This window comes from Topomyia yanbarensis, chromosome 2, assembly GCF_030247195.1.
Source record: "Topomyia yanbarensis strain Yona2022 chromosome 2, ASM3024719v1, whole genome shotgun sequence".
Lineage (NCBI taxonomy): Eukaryota > Metazoa > Arthropoda > Insecta > Diptera > Culicidae > Topomyia > Topomyia yanbarensis.
The window spans coordinates 196908929-196927374 of NC_080671.1; the positions used below are offsets into that span (position 1 = coordinate 196908929).

An 18446-nucleotide genomic window follows, 5' to 3' on the forward strand; every position below is an offset into this window, starting at 1 on the left:
TTTTTAATTCGTTTATTTGGCACGGCTCAAGGTGTTAGCTTCACGGAGCCGTGGGTCTTTTATATATTTACATGATGTAAACAATAAAAATAACAAACAATTAATGCTAAGATCGATCCCGTACGCGCGACTTGCCATTGCGCGCGGAGATCCGTTTTCGTGTCGGGGAAATCCTTGCATTCACGTCAACTATATCAAGGGGGTCATTTTTATCTTTGTCGTCTTCGCACATGTCCGGGTCATCATCGGGGTTACTGCCTTGGTGTTCGCGATCAGGTGTTGTTCCTAACTTCTTTCCCTTTCGGGTCACGACCGTGAACCCTCCGTCATTGCTAGTAGCTCCCTTGTTGCTAGAATTAGCTGTTGAGTTTGTGGTTTGTGGTTTCTCACCACAAAAACACCATTTGAAATACCTGGAAAGTAGTTCCTCCACGTATCCTCCGTGATTGATACCACTTCTCCGAAATACGATGTTGGAACTGGCAGCCCTTCCTACACCACTACAGTGAATGTAGTGGAAGTCAATCGCATCTGTCAACCTAGCAATGCTACACGAGCGCCAGAATAGCACGCGGTTTCTATTGAGGGAGAGTGAACGTGAGCCTATCTCTATACTTTAGTTCCTTTTGAATTTTCTTTGAATTGTACTTATGTTCTACGACAGTTTGGTTGAGGTAAAATTACAATTAATTAAGCCTAACTTAAACCTAACTTAAACCTAACTATACTTAAAATGAACTCTTACAGAACTAAATTCTAACCTAAAAAGCAATTGTTCGAGATGGAATGAAAAAACGATGAATCACTGAATTTGTAAGCCTTAAATCTAAAATATTGTAAAATGATCCCTAAAAATAAATTCTATATTTACAGCTTAAAGCATTACGCTGACAAGACTGGTGAATTATTATTCCGTTTCCGAACAAACTTTAAGAAATTCATTGCACCATGTCTGAGCAGCATGGAACACCGAATAACAGTAATAGCTATAGTTGTGTTGCGTGTCAAAGACCGGACTCCGACGATAACCTTGTCGCTTGTGACAAATGCTCTAACTGGTGGCATTTCTCGTGTGCCGGCGTTACAGACTCCGTCAAATTAGTTAAATGGATGTGCCGACATTGCTTGCCAAAACCAGCCAAATCAGTTTCCGTCGCCTCGTCAGTTTCTTCCCGAAGGGCTCGTCTTGAGCTAAACATGAAGCGTCTGGAGGAACAAAGAGCGCTAGATAAGAAACAAATGGAGCTAGAGTTAGAGAAAAAATATCTGAAAGAGAAGTATCAGCTGTTGGAGGAAACTTTGCAAGAAGAGGTCGAAACTCGAGGTGTTAGATACCGGGTTGACGAGATTGAGTCTCGTGCGAAGCAAACATCGCAATGGATAGAGGATCAAGCGGCAGTAGAATCGGTTGGCAACAAACAAGATGCTCCTGCAGTAGGAGTACCGAATCTAGAAGAGGGTGTTTCCCTAGATCCCCCGGCTCCAGTTTTTCAAAGCGGTACGGAAGAAGGAGCAGTAGGAGGAATCGATGGCGAGATTAGAGATCCGCAAATGCCTCCTGAAAACAGTGCTTACAGAAGGCTCCAGCAAACGTTGCAAAATTACGAGCAAGATGGTCAACCAACCTTCCAGCAACTACAGCAGTTGCAAGAGCAGCTGCAACTGTGCCAGCTCCAACTGCTGCACCAATCGACGCCTGTCTCTTCTCGATTTCCAGGCGTTTCAAGGGGAGCCGTTCCCAAATCGAATCGCCACCAAATCGCCACCGAGGATCATATGCTACGTACGGCCATACCTGATTCCATCCCGTTAGAGGCACCCGATAGACGAGCCCCACACAATCAAGTTCTGCTCCAGAATTTAAATCAGATCGGAAACATTGTTCCACCACGTCATGGAATTAATGGACCAATCCCTATGACTAGTTCGTCGCTCGTCCGTCAAGGTCCATCACCCGAGCAGCTTGCCGCCAGACAAGTTATGCCCCGTGATTTGCCAGAATTCACCGGCGATCCAGAGGAATGGCCGATGTTTCTGAGTAGCTACAATAATACGACGAATGCTTGCGGATACAACAATGCTGAGAATCTTTCCAGACTTCAGCGATGCCTTAAAGGTTCTGCACTCAAGTCAGTCAGGTATTACTTAATGTCACCGGAATCGGTTCCTGACGTTATTAGAACGCTGGAAACGCTTTATGGTCGGCCCGAAATGATAATCAATAAGCTCATTAAGAACGTTCGTGAAACTCCACCACCGAAGTCGGAAAAGTTAGAAACGCTGATTGAATTTGGGATGGCCATTCGAAATTTGACTCAGCACCTCATTGTCGCTGGTCAACAATCGCATCTTGCCAACCCAATTCTCTTGCAGGAAATAGTGGACAAACTTCCAGCTGGCGTCAAGTTGCAATGGGCTCAACACCTACAACACCACCCTGTTGCATCTTTGCAAATTTTCAGCCAGTTTATGACTACTGTTGTGGAAGCAGTTAGCAAGGTAGTGGTGTACGTAGGTGAACCAATGTCCAAAAGTGAAAAACCAAGAAGTCGTGAGAAAGGATTTCTTCATGCTCATGCCGAGGTACGTGGAACCGGTGAAACACGATACGTGCCGAAACGTTGCCCAGTGTGCGCTAAGGATGATCATCGAGTGGCAGATTGCGCCACGTTCAAAGGAAGCAGCGTGGAGAATAGATGGAAAAGCGTCACTTCCCTAAAACTGTGTCGATGTTGCTTGAACTTCCATGGCCGTCGAGCCTGTAGGAACACCAGCCGGTGCGGAGTCAATGGATGTGAATTTCGTCACCATCCAATGTTGCATACGTCACTCCCTCGGCAGGGAAATACCAGCAATAATCGGTGCACTAACACATCCATCGAAAACCATTCTCATCATCACTGTGGACAGTCGGTATTGTTTCGGATCATTCCCGTTATTCTTCACGGACCTACCAAATCTATTAAAGTGTTTGCCTTTCTTGATGAGGGTTCTTCGGCGACTCTCATCGAGCACGAACTTGCTGAGCAATTAGGAGCGCAAGGACAAACTTCTCCAATGTGTCTGACTTGGACGGCAAATATGTCTCGGTTGGAATCCAAATCGCAAGTAGTTTCATTGGATGTTTCTGGAATAGGTCAGCAGAATCGTTATCATCTTTCGAATATCAGAACTGTTGAAGCTCTAAACCTTCCTCGTCAGACTTTACGTTTTGAACAATTGCAAAGGCACTTCTGTCACCTGGCGGGTCTTGCTGTTGAAAGCTATGAGCATGCAGACCCTCGTCTTTTGTTAGGACTTCACAACCTTCGGTTTGCAGTTCCGTTAGAGACGAGAGAAGGCGACTATGGACCGATAGCGACTAAAACACGTTTGGGTTGGTGTGTATATGGAAGTGTCGATTCCCAACACGGACCCGAACACGTCAGTCTTCATATCTGCGAATGCAACAAAAATGAAAATCTCGAGACAATGATGAGAGAGTACTTCAATGCGGATTACATGGGAGTAGCACCGAGTGAACCACTGATGTCTGAAGAGAACAAACGAGCTCAAAGGATTCTTGAAAGCACAACGACTAGGATTGGAAACCGATTCCAAACCGGTTTAATTTGGCGCTACGACGAAATAAACCTACCGGACAGCTTCCCTATGGCAGTACAACGGCTAAAATGTCTGGAGCGACGAATGCAGAAGGACGCAGTATTGAGGGATAATCTTCATCGTCAGATCCGCGAGTATCAAGAGAAGGGATATGCTCATCAACTTACGAACGAAGAACAACTCACGGTCGATGCTAAACGCGTGTGGTATCTACCCATCAGCGCAGTGACGAACCCCAACAAACCGGGAAAAGTGCGCCTCGTGTGGGATGCTGCGGCCCAAGTGGCCGGAATCTCATTGAATAGCCTTCTTCTACCGGGACCAGATTTGTTAACCCCATTGCCTCACGTGTTGTTCCGCTTCCGTCAATATCCAGTTGCTGTCTCTGGTGACATCAAGGAAATGTACCATCAGATTGGTATCATTCAAGCTGATCGCCATTCCCAGCGTTTTTTATGGCGTGATAATCCTGACCAATCTCCACAAATCTTCGCGATGGATGTTGCAATATTTGGCGCTACTTGCTCGCCATCATCCGCGCAATATGTTAAAAATTTAAATGCAAAGGAGTTTGCGTCACAGTATCCCGAGGCAGTGAACGACATAGTAAAGTGTCACTATGTGGACGATTACCTGGGTAGCTATGAGACGGTCGAAGATGCGAAAAGAATTGCTGAGGACGTGAAGGTGGTGCATTCTAAAGGCGGATTTGAGATTCGAGATTGGGCATCGAATAGTGAAGCTGTATTGGAGCATCTGGGCGGAGCAAAGGTGAAAGGTGTGAAGGAGTTGACTTCGACTGGAAACGCCAGTACAGAGCGTGTGCTGGGAATGATTTGGCAGTCAGATACAGACGAATTGCGGTTTTCAGCGACGTTTCGTACAGAAATCGCTAAACTCATCGATGTTGAGGCCAGGCCAACGAAACGACAGATCCTGAAATGCATCATGACCCTGTTTGACCCGCTTGGGTTGCTGGCATCCTTTTTGGTACATGGCAAGATTATGATGCAGGATGTATGGAGGGCGAAAATTCAATGGGATGAACGCATCAACGACCAAATTTACGAACGTTGGAAGAGATGGATTTCTTTGTTTCACAAAATTCGTGAGCTAAAAATACCGCGCTGCTACTTTCAAAACTCTAACACAAGTACGTACTCATCAACTCAGCTACATATTTTTGTTGACGCTAGTGAGGATGCATACTCTGCTGTAGCATATTTCCGTGTGGAGATTCAGAAGGAAATCTTTCAATGCGCTTTAGTGGCAGCAAAAACAAAGGTTGCGCCTATACAACACGTCACTATCCCTAGGTTGGAGTTAATGGCAGCAGTGTTGGGTGTACGATTGGCGAATTTCGTTGTAGCTGGACATTCGATATCAATCAGCAAAACAATCTTCTGGTCCGACTCAAGAACCGTGCTGGCATGGATTAGTTCAGAACATCGCCGCTATCGACAATTTGTCGCCTGTAGGGTTGGCGAGATATTGTTGTCAACAAATGCAAACGATTGGAGATGGGTGCCGAGCAAACTTAATGTAGCAGACGAAGCCACTAAATGGGGTAAAGGTCCCTGTTTTGACCTTTTTAGTCGCTGGTACCAAGGACCTGAATTTTTATACCACGATGAACAGTCGTGGCCGCAACCAGCTGAGCAAAACATTACTACTGAGGAGGAACTACGTTCATGCTACATCCACCAAGAGGGCGCGATACCACTAATTCGTTTTGATCGTTTCTCTAATTGGAATCGTTTGTTACGGGCGGTAGCTTATGTGAGACGTTTCGTTAATGCGTGCAGACATCGTATCCAGGGAAATTTTTCCAGGAGAATACTGACGCAGCCGGAACTGCTGAACGCTGAAGTCCTATTATGGAGAATCGTGCAAAAGGACCAATATGCGGAGGAGATTGCTATCATCAGGAAAAACGAAGAATTGCCTGTCAAGAAACGAGTTCCACTAGAGAAAAACAGTGTTTTGCACAAACTGACTCCGATCCTAGATGCACAGGATGTTCTTCGCGTTGAGGGCCGCATAGGATCTCTACAAACAGTTTCTGTTGATATGAAGTGTCCGATCATCCTTCCCAGACATCATCGAGTCACGTACCTGCTTGTCGATAGCTATCACCGCAAGTATCTTCACGCCAACTCGGAGACTATTGTTAACGAGTTGCGACAACGTTTTTACATATCAAGACTGCGCGTACTTGTGAAAACTATTACTAACCGCTGTCAAATATGTAAAATTAAGAAAGCAAGACCATTTGTTCCGAGAATGGCACCTCTACCTCCAGCGAGATTATCACCCTTTGTTCGCCCATTTAGCTATGTCGGGTTGGACTATTTTGGCCCTATTACCGTGAAGGTCGGTCGATCGACAGCAAAAAGATGGATCGCGCTTTTTACGTGTCTCACAGTTCGCGCTGTACACGTAGAGGTTGCCTTCGACTTGTCTACGCACTGCTGCATTTCTTCCATTCGAAGGTTCGTCGCTCGACGGGGTGCCCCAAAGGAGATTTACTCCGATAACGGACGAAATTTTGTAGGGGCTGAACGAATTTTAAAACAGCAAATCGCGAGCATCTATGAGAACGCGGCTATTACCTTTACTAACGCTCATACCAAATGGGTGTTCATACCGCCATACGCCCCGAATATGGGAGGCTCCTGGGAGCGCTTAGTTCGGTCTATTAAAATTGCAATGACTAACCTTCCACAGGAGCGTAAAATGGACGATGACGCATTACATACCGCAGTCGTGGAGGCAGAGGCGATTGTTAACACACGGCCGTTGACTTATTTGCCTCTAGATTCGGCAGAACAGGAAGCGATCACCCCAAACCATTTTCTGCTGGGATCTTCTACTGGCGTAACTCAGCCCACTGTTGACTTAGCAGATGCCACTAAAGCAGTTCGGGGCACATGGCACTTGATCCAGTATAATCTTGACCACTTCTGGCGCCGTTGGATTCGTGAATATTTACCCACGTTAACTAGAAGAACCAAGTGGTTTGGCGATTCAAGGGCTGTGCAAAAGGGAGATTTGGTCGTGGTAATCGATGATACAAAGCGAAATGGATGGATTCGAGGTAAGGTATTGGAGGTCATCCCAGGGAGAGATGGCAGAATAAGACAAGCAGTAGTTCAGACATCTACTGGAGCATTTCGGAGGCCTGTGTCCAAGCTGGCGATTCTCGAGGTGAACCAGACAGATAAAGATGAGTCCAATACCCATCTTTACGGGGAGGGGACTGTTGGAACTGGCAGCCCTTCCTACACCACTACAGTGAATGTAGTGGAAGTCAATCGCATCTGTCAACCTAGCAATGCTACACGAGCGCCAGAATAGCACGCGGTTTCTATTGAGGGAGAGTGAACGTGAGCCTATCTCTATACTTTAGTTCCTTTTGAATTTTCTTTGAATTGTACTTATGTTCTACGACAGTTTGGTTGAGGTAAAATTACAATTAATTAAGCCTAACTTAAACCTAACTTAAACCTAACTATACTTAAAATGAACTCTTACAGAACTAAATTCTAACCTAAAAAGCAATTGTTCGAGATGGAATGAAAAAACGATGAATCACTGAATTTGTAAGCCTTAAATCTAAAATATTGTAAAATGATCCCTAAAAATAAATTCTATATTTACAGCTTAAAGCATTACGCTGACAAGACTGGTGAATTATTATTCCGTTTCCGAACATACGACATGAATCTTTTAATGGCCACTTTGCAAGTACGTTGTGCCAAATCATGTAATTTAACTTCCACGTTTCCGTTATCCATATACACAGGGATCTTGATTTTTGCGGTGTCACAATCCAAAACGTGTTTCAAGTTGTTTTGCGAAATGATTTTTTTTGCCTGGGTGAATTTATTGAACGTTATCAGCACCGCGTGTCTGACGTGCTCCAACTGAATGAAACTGACGTCTGAAAACCGAAGCTGCATTTTCTCATTCAGCAAATGTTCCACATCACCAATACTCGGTCTTATGCGGAAAGACCGGAAGTCAATGGCCACCGTGTTGGCCCGAAGAATCACATTTTGTTGTCAAGACTCAGTCATCTTGATAGAATAATAGTAACGGTTCCCTTTGTTCTTCAGACAAAGCACACAAGAAAAAAGCAAAGGCACAAATCCCCGACTATGTACGGGGAACGTGCCATTTGAGCCAATATATTCTGATTCCTGATTGGTGGTTGAGAATAGACTGTGATTTCCAGATAATTAGATAATGTTATCTGGAAACAGAATCATCACTAAAACGCCTGAAATTATACTCGCCAACGAAAAAACAAATAATTCATGATATGATGCACAGAATTCATGGTGTATTTTTATAACATGAAAAACACTATATTCCGAAAATCATGAGGTTTTCTTGAGGAACGGATTTGTATCTTGCCCATTTTTGCACCGAAATTTTTGTATCGATGTTTTTTGTAAATACCCATATGAAAACGTCCTGTAGCTCATAAATCTTCCTACAAATTGGTTGCCTGTTCAACATCATATTGCTAAAAAAATTGCGATTTTTACTAGTTTTGTCAACAATTTCTGCCATCCGATATGACTGCCTACTATTATTAACGTGTATATTATTAATTTAACGATCGACGCCTTCAAATGGCTTACATAAGAATAGTCGGAAAAAGAATTATTGAATTTCAAAATTGAATTTTTTTTTATAATTTTGTCACAGCTATGTATGGCTGTGGAGGGGTACCACTGTGCGCAGGCACAGTAAAAATTGGTCAACTTGTCAAGTCATCGGAACGAGAATACATTGTGACGACATTACCATGAAGAATGGAACGGCATTTATTTAGTGTTAACCGAAACTGCAAGGGAACAATTATGTGTATGCTTACGAGTATTATTTGAGCTATTTCAATAATCGCTAGACGCGCTGAATTTTCTGAAACCCACCATTTTTATTCAAAACATAAATCACTATCCCTTACCTTTGCATGATGCATAACGTATAATAAATTCACTGCCATCATCTCGAACCATAAAAATAAAATAAAATAAAAACCTCATGATGGATGAACAATCTGCTGTTGCCCGTCGGCATCTGTTCAGGGGCAAAATTAATTCGTACATAGGTCAAAGCAAACTCCAATTAGCCGCCCCAATGTTACCTTCAATGAAGCAAAAAGCAGCACAAAATAAAATCACAACCCCGAGCTAGTTTCCATTAGGTTTTTTTTCATATTCCGGAGATCATCAACCTGCATTCGACGAAAACCTTCCCTCACAAAAGATTCTGTTACGCACGGAGCCTCAGAATGCAACGCGACGCTGGACGGATGCGTCCTTGAAATGACTTGGCGAATGGCAAATCCGCATTGCTTTCATGCGCTGGAACTATGCTTCCCCCATTGGCCCCCACCGAGCCTTCTTCATTCCATCCTGTTTCAATATTGAAGGTGACATTAATCCAGCGCACCAGAAGCACCCACATCATTCAGAACTGTCCGGTATCGTGTCTCCGTCAAGCGAGACTATGTTGCGATACGACACGATACCCGGCGAGATTGCGCCACCAACCATGTGGTAACAAATCAAGCCAAACCCAGGCACGGCAGAATCATTCACAACACCGTATGGTTAACGAGTCCCATGGTGGCAGCATACTTTCCTTTGTCATGTCATATAAACCCCCTTAAGCGACATGCCAGAACAAAATGAATCTGCTGACTCGAACGGTGGAGATATGAAATGTGTTTTTTCGTCTTCTTCTTTTAGTTGTTTTTGTTGTTGTTGCTGTTGTTGTCTGCCGTCGCAGCCTCCCTACACAAAGATGACAGCTGAGTTATTATTGCTGGGCCCTGAGTGAAATCCGAGATTAGCTCTTTCTGTGTGATATGAAAATAATATTCACAACTAAATGTCGAACTACGGGGTAACACTTTCAATTAAATGGTTAGTGATACGTGACTAGCTATTTCGTTGATTGCAAAATCTTGAACCGCTGTCTATTCATTGACGGAGATACAAGCTTCAACAAAAGATTGTCTTTGTGTTCTTTTCTTGTGTCATGTATTATTCTCGATTGTTATAATTTTGCACATTATCCCTCAACAGGGAGTGATTTTTATTTTTGTAAAATGCACTATAATCCACATCGCCACCTTTCATGGAAACAATAAAAGTGAAGAAGCCAAATACATTTGTTTACATAATCATTCAGCTAACCAATAATATTACTTCTGTACCAAAATAGGTCAACTCTCCAAACGCTCCAGAATTTTGCCCTATCGAGAATCGTTGGTCTTCGCCATCATGATGCCCAATCTTCATGAAACCCAATAAGTGATTTAAAAATCAACTTGAAACAAATAAAATGTGGTTATAAGTTTCAAAACAAATTAGTCCTTACATTGTCCAAAATTTATAAAGTAATATACCCTTGATCTCGCCAAAATTTAGTATTGTATCATTTCCAAAGGTGGGTAAGAAAACGAACCGGTACGTACATTCACTGGTATGGTTCCCAAAATCTCAACACGTGTAAACGAGTGATGCGCATTGTATTCGGTTTGGATTTCGTTCACACGGTAAACGAAGGAAAAACCTCCACCGAGTCTTAGTTTCTAAAACCAAACCAAGCCACTCAGCACCGTTTACATGTGTGTACGAATTTCAACTTGTGTTGATGTATTCTCAGCAGCGGTTTCGGTTTGGCTTTAGAAAACCGAGCCTGGTTTTTTTCTGTACACGGTGCTTCGGTTGAAAGAAGAAGCAGTAAATTCGTCTGCAGTGCTGCCGAATAGACAACTGAATTGAGTTCAATTAGTTGTTGAGAGTCAATGGGGTAATATCGAAATGGCTGGTTCTGAGCAGTTGTTAAAAGTTCAACAATTGATGTTTGTTTCAATGCTGAACCATAAAATGTAGATATGTTTGATTTGACAAAGTTGTCTAGAGCATACAAAGTGATGTTAATGTCAAAATATTTAAATTGAAATTAAAGAAAACAATGAAATCAGCGATGTTAATAAAATAACAAAAACAATAAAATCAATTAAATTATGAAATCAATAAAATTAATGAAATCAATTAAACATGGAATCAGGAATCAGAACATATTGGCTCAAATGGCACGTTCCCCGTACATAGTCGGGGATTTGTGCCTCACGGCAGCCCTAAGTTTGCGCCGCTAAAACAACAAAAATGATCCATAAAAATTGAAAAACGATCCATAAAAAAGTTGTCCATGTTCCATAAAACAAAACTGAAAATCCATAAAAAAGTGTGAATGATCCATAAAAAAGGGTGATTTGATCCATAGATTATGTAAAATTGAACCATAAAATAATCGCAAAAGAGCACTAAAATAGTAATAAAAGAGCAATTAAAATGAACCAATGCCCCATAAAAATATTGGAAATGCTCCATAAAATGATACATTTTGCGCCATAAATTAACTGACATTGATCCATAGAATATTAACAATTTACATTAAAACACGTCGATATGTTCCATAATATCGACAAAAATGTTCCACGGTATTACAAAATGGAGCAATAAAATGTCAGAAAAAGTTCCATAAATTTGATGAAAATGTTTGCTAAATAATTTTTCTTGGTCCATAGAAGATGTAAAAATGAACATTAGAAATGATTCATATATCGAACGTTAAATTATGGTTCATGGATATTTACAAAACGATCCATAAAAAAATAAAATGTTAAACGATCCATTAATATGTGCTTATGCACCAGAAAAATTAAATTTAATGAATTCATGCGAAATTTTTGCTATTCGAACTAATAATAAAGTTTACTACATTTGGTTGTAATGTCAAACTACAACAAACAATGCATACATTATAGTTAAACTTCAGCTTCCGTACCCAACTAGTCAGCTAACTGACCTTAGCTAACCTGAAATCATTATGGCAACTCTTTAAACGTCAGGGTATTTATGATATTAGAGCGCTGAGTGTTATTAGACCACCTATGCAGGCTGGCATGAGTCGCAAATACTATCTGAATAACTATCTGAAGCGAAAACGGACACTTTATACACGAACACTGACTAATGTGGCTACGCCACATCGCTTCATCGTTCATTTTAATTGCTCTTTTATTACTATTTTAGTGCTCTTTTGATACCATTTTATGGTTCAATTCTACATAATCTATGGATCAAATCACCCTTTTTTATGGATCATTCACACAGTTTTATGGATTTTCAGTTTTGTTTTATGGAACATTGACAACTTTTTATGGATCGTTTTACAATTCTTTATGGATTATTTTAAATATTTTATATGCAAAAGTACATTTTCCCCATTAACACTCAATCCATTCAAAGTGGCCTGTATTTATATCACCAATAGTCGTATCAATGAGGTCTAATCCACGTCTGATTGCGCTGGTTAGACGATTCTCGAATAATCTCGAGCACACACTCGCATTTTGTATACATATACCCTAATTATTATTGCTACGGCGCATCGTATTGATGCATCTATCCTTGCACAGAGGCAATTGCGTGTATACGTGTGTTATTCACATATGGTAAGTAACTCAGACGCAAGTGGGGGGAAACTCACGATTATTTACTCACCTTATTTACTGAGTGCTGGTAATACGTATTTCTGTTATTTTTGCTGTTACTGTACATCGTTTTGAAACATCTAGAAGGTTTGGTCGCGGACATTCAAGATTAGAGAAAACTACCACTAAATTATTCAATTACAAAAAAAACTTAATTCATTGAGAACAGCAACCAGCTAACGAATACAACAAAAACACTTTCATTTTATAGACCGCCGTTAAAAACTAAGTTTCTTTAAGGAATAAATATTTCCTGCGATACCAGTCGATGTGTGAATGTAAATCTACTGCAGAACAATTAAATTTTTAAAAAATGTTGCGCAATAATTTGAATAAAAAAGAAATTGTTCACATTGTGTCCAATCACGAAGTTGTCTGTCTCATTACAACAAAACATGTAAAACGACCTACAATCATTAATGTGGATATTGGTCCACAATGTAACCATTGCTAGTTGTTAAATCATCATGAATAGGCCGCCATTTTGAATTTCTAATTTACGACGCAATTCAAGTTGCGTTTCCTTGTAAATATATACCTATTTAAATATGCATGCTTTTAAATGCTAAATCTTCGTGAAAATAACACCATATTGGAATGCAAAATCACGACGAATAACAATTATTAATCTCTACACGACTTTTCGATATCAAAAATACCCTTGTTTCATGATATTTTTTACCATTAAAACGTTATTGAATACCAGTAGTATTAAATATAGCTCGCCATTTCAGATTTTAAATGACGGCAGGCATCAATTTGCGATCTTTTGACATATTTCTTATATTTAAAATGTCCATGTCGCGTGATTCTAGATGACAGAATTTCTTGAATATACCGCCATCTTATATTTTGATCTGCTATCATAGGTATAAAAATAGCGGAGGCTATTAAATTTCCTTTTACTTTCGATTTTTGGGCAGTTTCCCATACCAAACATACCCATATTGCAAACTTCCTGATGATAAATCATTATGAAAATGTCGCAATATTGAGTTAAGGAACGAATACCTTATATTATACCCAAAAGAAACTAGCAGCACTAGCATAGCCGATAAACGTCAACCCGAATACACAACCGCAACACAACCGAAGTTTGGTTTCGTTATTCTCGTGTTTCTTTCCCATACTCGTGCACCGGTAAACGAAAATCAAAACCAAACCGCGGTGCTGTGTAAACGAAACTCGGTTTGGTTTTCGTGTCTCGTATAAACACAACCAGCGATAAGACCGCACACAATGTAAAGGAAATATAAACACTTGTGGAAATTTGGTTTACCGTACCGGTACTCAACCGGTATTTTCCCACCTCTGCATTTCTTAAATGGAAGGTATAATATGCGGTTGGATGTTGAACTTCCATCAACCTCTCCCCCTCCCCCTCCCTTCCCCTTACATCACAACCCCATCTCACACCGCGCATTTCCATAACCCTTCCCGCATACCAAAATATGTTAACAAGACAACGTTGAATGCATGCTGATTAAGCTAAATATTATATTTTTTTGTTACAAGTGTGTTAGTATCGACATGTTGCTCATCAGGTTCGTGGAAGTCGTGCACTTTTATATACGTGCCAAGTTCAATGTAATAGACATTACCATAATTATTAGCGATTAAATCATAGTTTGGACAAATGAGAAAGGCAAAACGACATACTTTGGCATGAACCATTGTAGGTAGGGTCCTATATTGAATTTTTTTTTCTGTCATCTAGTCTGATCAAAAGTAAACCGCTGCAAATAATGATCGGAAAAATCTGTTTCCCGAGATTTCCCGAGGTAAGTTCCAACTTGTAGCACTAGTATAGATTCGTAAATTTCAAAGAAATCCTACTGATACTAAGGTATCAAAGTTCTTCGAATTGTCTCAGGAGTCTGTTCCTCATCGTTACGAGATTATATGACGATTTGACCTCGGAATGATCACTTACGGAAAATACCCTGCTAGGATTCCATTAAGATTCATAAATAGTATCCCGGTACTGGAACATTCCTCCGAGCTTCTCGGGAAACAAATGAAATCATACGATTGTTTTTCAAGGATTCTAAAAATTTAATCCAAAACATTCAAAATGCTCAAATCGGTTATAATTTTGAATTATCAATAGGTACCCAAATAGCCCATTTAGGATTTTGAACTACTATTGAAAATTTCGAAACATTCTGGTCGGAGGAAATTTTAATATCGCAAACTGTTTTGTTCGTTTCCCTATACTAGTCAGCGACCCAGAGGTTCTGTGTTAACAGGGACATAATTGGGTACCAGCCAGTTGCTTTAAACGTTCACACATGTTGCGTGACCTGTTTGGATTTAGTGTCAAACGGACGCCAATTTGGTGTTAATTTTGATACATAGTCTAACTGACAGCAAGTTGGTGTCAGTTACTGACGAGTGGAACACGAAACATTAAAATCCAACTTTACAAAAATGACATTTGACCGAATTCCGTCACTCCAAAATTCTTATTCTCATAGGATTCTGATGACATGCTTCTCAGCATTTTGCCGGAAACCAGCATCCTATGGAATCCTTACTCGTAATTCTACGTAATTCTGGACAGATGAATTTCGTCTCAGGATTCTGTTAAGGTTCATCTCAAGATTATTGTGGAAAGATTCGGATGATATGCTGCTCAGGACTGCGATAGTATCTTTAGCAGGATGCTGGAAAAATTCTTTCCAGAGTTCTGGTGCACCCTTCTCAAGAAAGAAAACTACTGAAAATTATGATTTATTCAACACACCTTACTCATTTTCGCCTTCTTCCCCACGGAACTACATTGCACCTCTGCTCTATCTCGGAGTATCACTTGGTCCATGAAATGGCTCGTCCTTTGAGCTTTGATTTAACTCTCGGCTCTTCTATTGCTTTTCGTTTCCATCTATTACATCGTCATTGTGATTTCGTCCCAGTGAGTTGCTTAGTAACTGATTCCATGAGCCATTTAGCTCCTGTTTTCGTATGTCATTTAGCTCCCAGATCTACTCGGATAGTCCCCGGCGGCGAATTCACCCTACTCTGACTGAGAGTTTCCCGACGGAGGAATTACTCCCGGCATCGATACCCGCTTCTTGGAGCCATTTAGCTCCCAGCTTTAGCGAGCTTTACTCGAATATTATCCGGCAGCAAAATTTCTCTCGATACCGAGAGCTCCCATAAACGTCACAATATAGTCAGATAGTTCACGGTTGTGAATTTACCCTACTGTGAATTCCCCGGCGGTATATTTCTCCCGATACTGATGTTCGTTTCCGTGAGCCATTTAGCGCCCAACTTCGTCCCGATCTACTCGATCTAGTCCCCGGCGTTGAAACTAGCCTACTCAACGGGCCAGCCAGTAGGTGCTGATATATGTCCATCGATACCGCAGCGCAGAGTTCCCCGGTAGCGAAATTTCTCCCGTAACTCGATTTGTGGTTTCACGGCGGCTTTCTAGCCGATGGCGCTACTTTATTGGTCTTTTCGTCACTTACTCTGCAGCTCGAAGATGCTATAAGTATGCTCGTAACCACTCTGTTGACACCGTCTCAGACATGCTTGTAGAGGCACATCCGACACCGGACTAAGTCGCAAAACATCAAAAAATAAGATAATGATAACACTGGGTAAAGAATTTCTTCAGCTACATTCGACTTTTGCCAGATTTGAAATATGTAACCATAAGCAAGAATTATGGCAAAAAAATCCAATTATAACGTCGAGGATAGCTTTCAAACTTTAAAACCGTTTTTCTCGAAATCAATATTTTGTCACTTAACACCGACCATCTGTTCGACGATATTGTCAACTGTCACATCAGGCATACCCCTTCGAACTTCTTCGAACCTAAGACATTCAAGTCACTTGTCCCGGTGTCTCTTGCACGTACACACACTCCGGGCAAAGGGGTGATGAAGTGCGTCCAAACCGATGCAGGTACTTCCGGAAGCATCCGTGCCTGGATAAAAACTGCATCAAATGGAAGTTCACCTCTCCATGCTTCCTATGCACGCAAGCAGACACACTTCCTATGCACCCAAGCAGACACTTTTGGGATGAGTCGGATCCACCTTCCTTTCTCTGCGTTGTCCCACTCTTGCTGCCACTTAGCCAACGCGTCCGCTTGTACCAGTCTCCTTGCATTTCGCGCATTTCTCCGCTGGCAGTATTTCACGTCCTCAACAGAGGCGGATCATAGCGGCAATTACGCATACCGCCTCCGACGAAATCGTTCTGTACACACTCGCGACACAAATAGACATTAGGCGAAACGTGCTTGTCAACTTCGTCCGGTTTCGTGTTGAGTTCAGCGCAGCAGCCCAGGTCGGTACGCTACAGCTCAGTATTGAGTATGAGACACCCATCAGAAGACGTCTCGTGCTGTATCTTGCTTCTCCGTTATTCGGCATGATCATTAGTTGTCCTCGTAGCTTTCTCACATACATAGTCGACATGACTGTTGTAATTTAACCGATCGTCGACCATCACACCCAGTTAATTCAGCGCACGCATCGATGAAATGGATTGTCGCCCGACGCTGATCACGAAACGGATTTTTCTGCGGTTGCTGACCAGCATTACCTGCATCTTGTGGTGAGCCAGCTGCAACTTGACGTCAGCCATACAGGTTTCCACGAGTGTTAACACTCCGTTGTACATCATATTCCAGAGCGTTGGGCCGAGTATGGAGGCCTGAGGTACTACCGCCGTGACTCTAACCGATCTAAGTCCCTTGCTCATTTCGTAGACTAGTACTCGGTTCTGAAAGTAACTTTTCAGAACCTTGCACAGATAGTCCAGAACCCACATGCTGTGCAGCACTAAGGCGATCGCCACTCAGTTTGCACTGTTGAATGCGTTCTTCACGTTGATCGTTACCACGGTGCAGTAGCGATTACCACTTCTCTTTTGCTTCGATGATTTCTCCGCGCTTGCGATGATTGTGCGGATGGCGCCCGCCGTCGATATCCCTCTCCAGAGCCTGAACTGTGTCTGCGATAATCCGCCTCACTTTCAGCGTAGGTCGTCAGCCTGTTGAGGATTACCCGTTCCAGAAGTTTACCAAGTGTATCCAGCAGGCATATAGGCCGATACGATGCTAGATCTCCTGGTAGTTTCCCTGGTTTTGGCAGTAACACCAGCTTCTGGGTCTTTGTGTTTTATTTCGTGTGTGTGTGTGTGTGTAGTGTGTGCACCATTACAGACCTGAATAATTGGGTATCAAACATGCGGGGAAAATACGTATTACTATTTCTGGACCGAGCTCCACCCGGAATTGCTAAACAGACCTCAGCACCTATTTGCTGGCCCATTGAGTAGGTTTGTTCGAACGCCGGGGACTAGATCGAGTAGATCGGGATGGAGCGGGGAGCCAAATGGCTCACGTAAACGAACATCGGATTCGCGAGAAATATACCGCTGTGGCATTCACAGTTGTGTAGATTCACCGTCGTGGACTATCCGATTATATTGTGACAAAAATGGGAACCAATTGGCTCTCGAAGTAGGCATCGATACCGAGAGAAATTCCGCTGCCAGGATACTTTTAAACAGAGTAGGGTAGTTCACCGCCAGATGATATCCAAGTAGATCTGGATCAAACTGGAAGCTAAATGGCTCAAGGAAGCGGGTATCGGTGTCAGGAGAAATTCCTTCGTCGGGGAACTCTCAGTCAGAGTAAGGTGAGTTCACCGCCGGAGACTTTTCGAGTAGATCGTGATAAGGGTGGGAGCTGAATGACTCACGGAAACAGGAGCTTAATGGCTCATGGAAGCAGCAACTAAACAACTCACTAGGACGAGATCACCATGGCAACGTAATAGATGGAGGCAAAAAGTAAGAGAAGAGTCGAGAGCTAAATCAAAGCTCAAAGGACGAGCCATATCATGGACCAAGTGAGGCTCCGAGATAGAGCAGAAGAAAATGGTGCGACGAAAGCATAACGAGCCCCCTCACGAAGTAATACCATTTTCTAATAGGTAATATTTAGGTAAATGAAAATTAACGGATCCGTATTTTTGAAACTGAATAATGGTTATCTTTGCGTTCCAGTTACTATGAGGATTAATATCCCCACTTTTAAAATGACCATCCAAACACTCCGAAAGCTGTAATTTTCCCAGTGAGCTTCCCCACTGCCGGATGTTTAATGACCCCAAATGTTCTACTGTCTATAGCTGTGAATATTCCGAAAACTCAATTCGATGTTTAGTCGTTAGTAATCTAGAATCCTAGAATAAAAATCTCATATGTGCTAAAAACTTTATCTTCCCAACCT

At 41.9% G+C, this 18446-nt stretch overlaps 2 protein-coding genes across 6 annotated transcripts in view; one reads left to right on the forward strand and one right to left on the reverse strand.

Moving 5' to 3' along the window:
• LOC131682572 (semaphorin-1A) overlaps nucleotides 1–18446 on the reverse strand; it is a 531458-nt gene that overhangs the window by 501314 nt on the left and 11698 nt on the right. The gene's annotated exons all lie outside the window — the stretch shown is intronic.
• On the forward strand, nucleotides 949–6960 carry LOC131679973 (uncharacterized). The gene has a single exon (XM_058960715.1). The coding sequence runs from the start codon at nucleotides 949–951 to the stop codon at nucleotides 6958–6960; it is 6012 nt and encodes a 2003-aa protein (XP_058816698.1).